Source organism: Arachis ipaensis, chromosome B8, assembly GCF_059453495.1.
Source record: "Arachis ipaensis isolate K30076 ecotype BB chromosome B8, ASM5945349v1, whole genome shotgun sequence".
Taxonomy (NCBI): domain Eukaryota; kingdom Viridiplantae; phylum Streptophyta; class Magnoliopsida; order Fabales; family Fabaceae; genus Arachis; species Arachis ipaensis.
In genome coordinates this window covers 132,118,548-132,120,159 of record NC_142443.1, presented here as the reverse complement: position 1 = coordinate 132,120,159, position 1,612 = coordinate 132,118,548, and the positions used below count along the sequence as shown (strand labels likewise).

General features: G+C 33.5%; 1 protein-coding gene across 1 annotated transcript; it reads right to left on the bottom strand.

Annotated features, from left to right (window-relative positions):
- Nucleotides 1–506: 506 nt before the first annotated feature.
- On the bottom strand, nucleotides 507–1,311 carry LOC107612025 (uncharacterized). Its single transcript, XM_016313867.3, has 2 exons — nucleotides 1,072–1,311; nucleotides 507–1,006 (listed from the first exon to the last, which is right to left on the bottom strand). The coding sequence occupies exons 1-2, from the start codon at nucleotides 1,241–1,243 to the stop codon at nucleotides 777–779; spliced, it is 402 nt and encodes a 133-aa protein (XP_016169353.1). The 5' UTR covers nucleotides 1,244–1,311; the 3' UTR covers nucleotides 507–776.
- Between the last annotated feature and the right edge of the window lie 301 nt (nucleotides 1,312–1,612).

The following is a 1,612-nucleotide window of genomic DNA, read 5'->3' as shown; positions in this document are numbered from 1 at the left end:
TGCATACAGAAGACTAAATTTAAAATTGGTGAAATTACATAGTTGATCTCTACATTTTTAATGAAATTGCAAATTAGTCTCTACACTTTAAAAGTTTGTAATTGAGTTCTTAAAAAGAATTAAAATTTACAATTTAATCTCTGTCGGTCAAAAAGTGTTGATTTAACAGAATATTCTTAGAATATACTAAAAATATTCTGTTAAAATAGAGAATATACTGAGAATATTCTAAGAATATTCTATTAAATCAAACACTTTTTGAATGATGGTATGTTAATGTTGGTTTATGTAATTTGAGCTCTTTTTAGGACAAAAGATTTTGCAAATATGTACATTTAGAACATTCAGCTTCTTAATTGAGATTGTTAAATGGCTGAAACAAGAAACATTATTGTTCAGCACTCATTGATAGCAATTAAGTTAAATCCCCATAGAACATGCATTTTCACTTGTTATCAAATATCTCAAGGTTAATTGGTTAAAGGATTGTTAACAAGACTTTCGAATTCAACATCAACTATATGCTTGACGATCCAAAATCCAAATCTTCTCAAACCTTTGTATCTTTTAGTCATGAAACAAGTAATAAACAACCAATTGAAAGAAGCGATGAAAACTGTAATGATAGCTAAGCTAACAGAAGAGACTACTGTTGGGCCACAGACCACATCAATCTCAAAATCTTAAGGTGTTAAAAGTTAACGAGTCCATCTTATAAATTCCTAGCTCTTCTTTGAAATTACTAGCACTTGCGACCACTCGACCAAGTTGATTAACTAATAGAGAGTTTCACCGTCATCATAAGAAACATGCCAACCGAGTCTACAAGGGGGTGAATTCTCATCATACTCAGCACAACAACTCCATCTTCTCTTCCAATTGGCGCGGCCAGTGTTTGGTCTGTTATCTTTGTCATTCCATTTGTAAACTATAACTCCAGATTTATCGCTCCATTCCCCATCTATTCCTTGGTGCGGTGGCGCCAACGAAAACAGACCCTTCTCCCCTGCATACATTTCGGTTTAAAGAAACAGTTACGAAATCCGAAGGTTGGGGAATGGAAATGCATACCGTTGATGTGGCCGTGGAAGGAGCAAGAAATTGGGGAATTGTCTTGGTCTGAGTAGAGAGTGTGACATCTCAAGCAGCGTTTCTTGGTTTGCGACTGAGAACAAGACTTGACCTGTAAAGTGCCATGGCCATGAAGGAGGTTCGAAGAGAAACTGATTGCAAAAGAAACCATCAATAACTCAATAAGCTCCTTCCTTTTTAGTAGCGCTGATGAATGGCTCTATCTCCTTCAAGGTTTGAGACCAGATAGGGAGACAATAAAAAATTAATTTAAACAGTTTAAATTTATTTTATTTTTATTAATTTTAATTAAATAAAATAAACTTAAATTATCTGTTACTAATATTTTTTTATTATCAAACATTTTGGCAACCAAGAAGACAATTGAGAGCTTTTTATTTTTCGTGTGAGAGAGATAGGTGTTTCACAAGATGCCGTGAAGAGAGAAGTATTTTACATTACTATGGGTTACACAAATGAAAACATCCATTTGTTTGTATTGATTTGTTTTTTAAACAAACAATCACAAATTGGACGATCC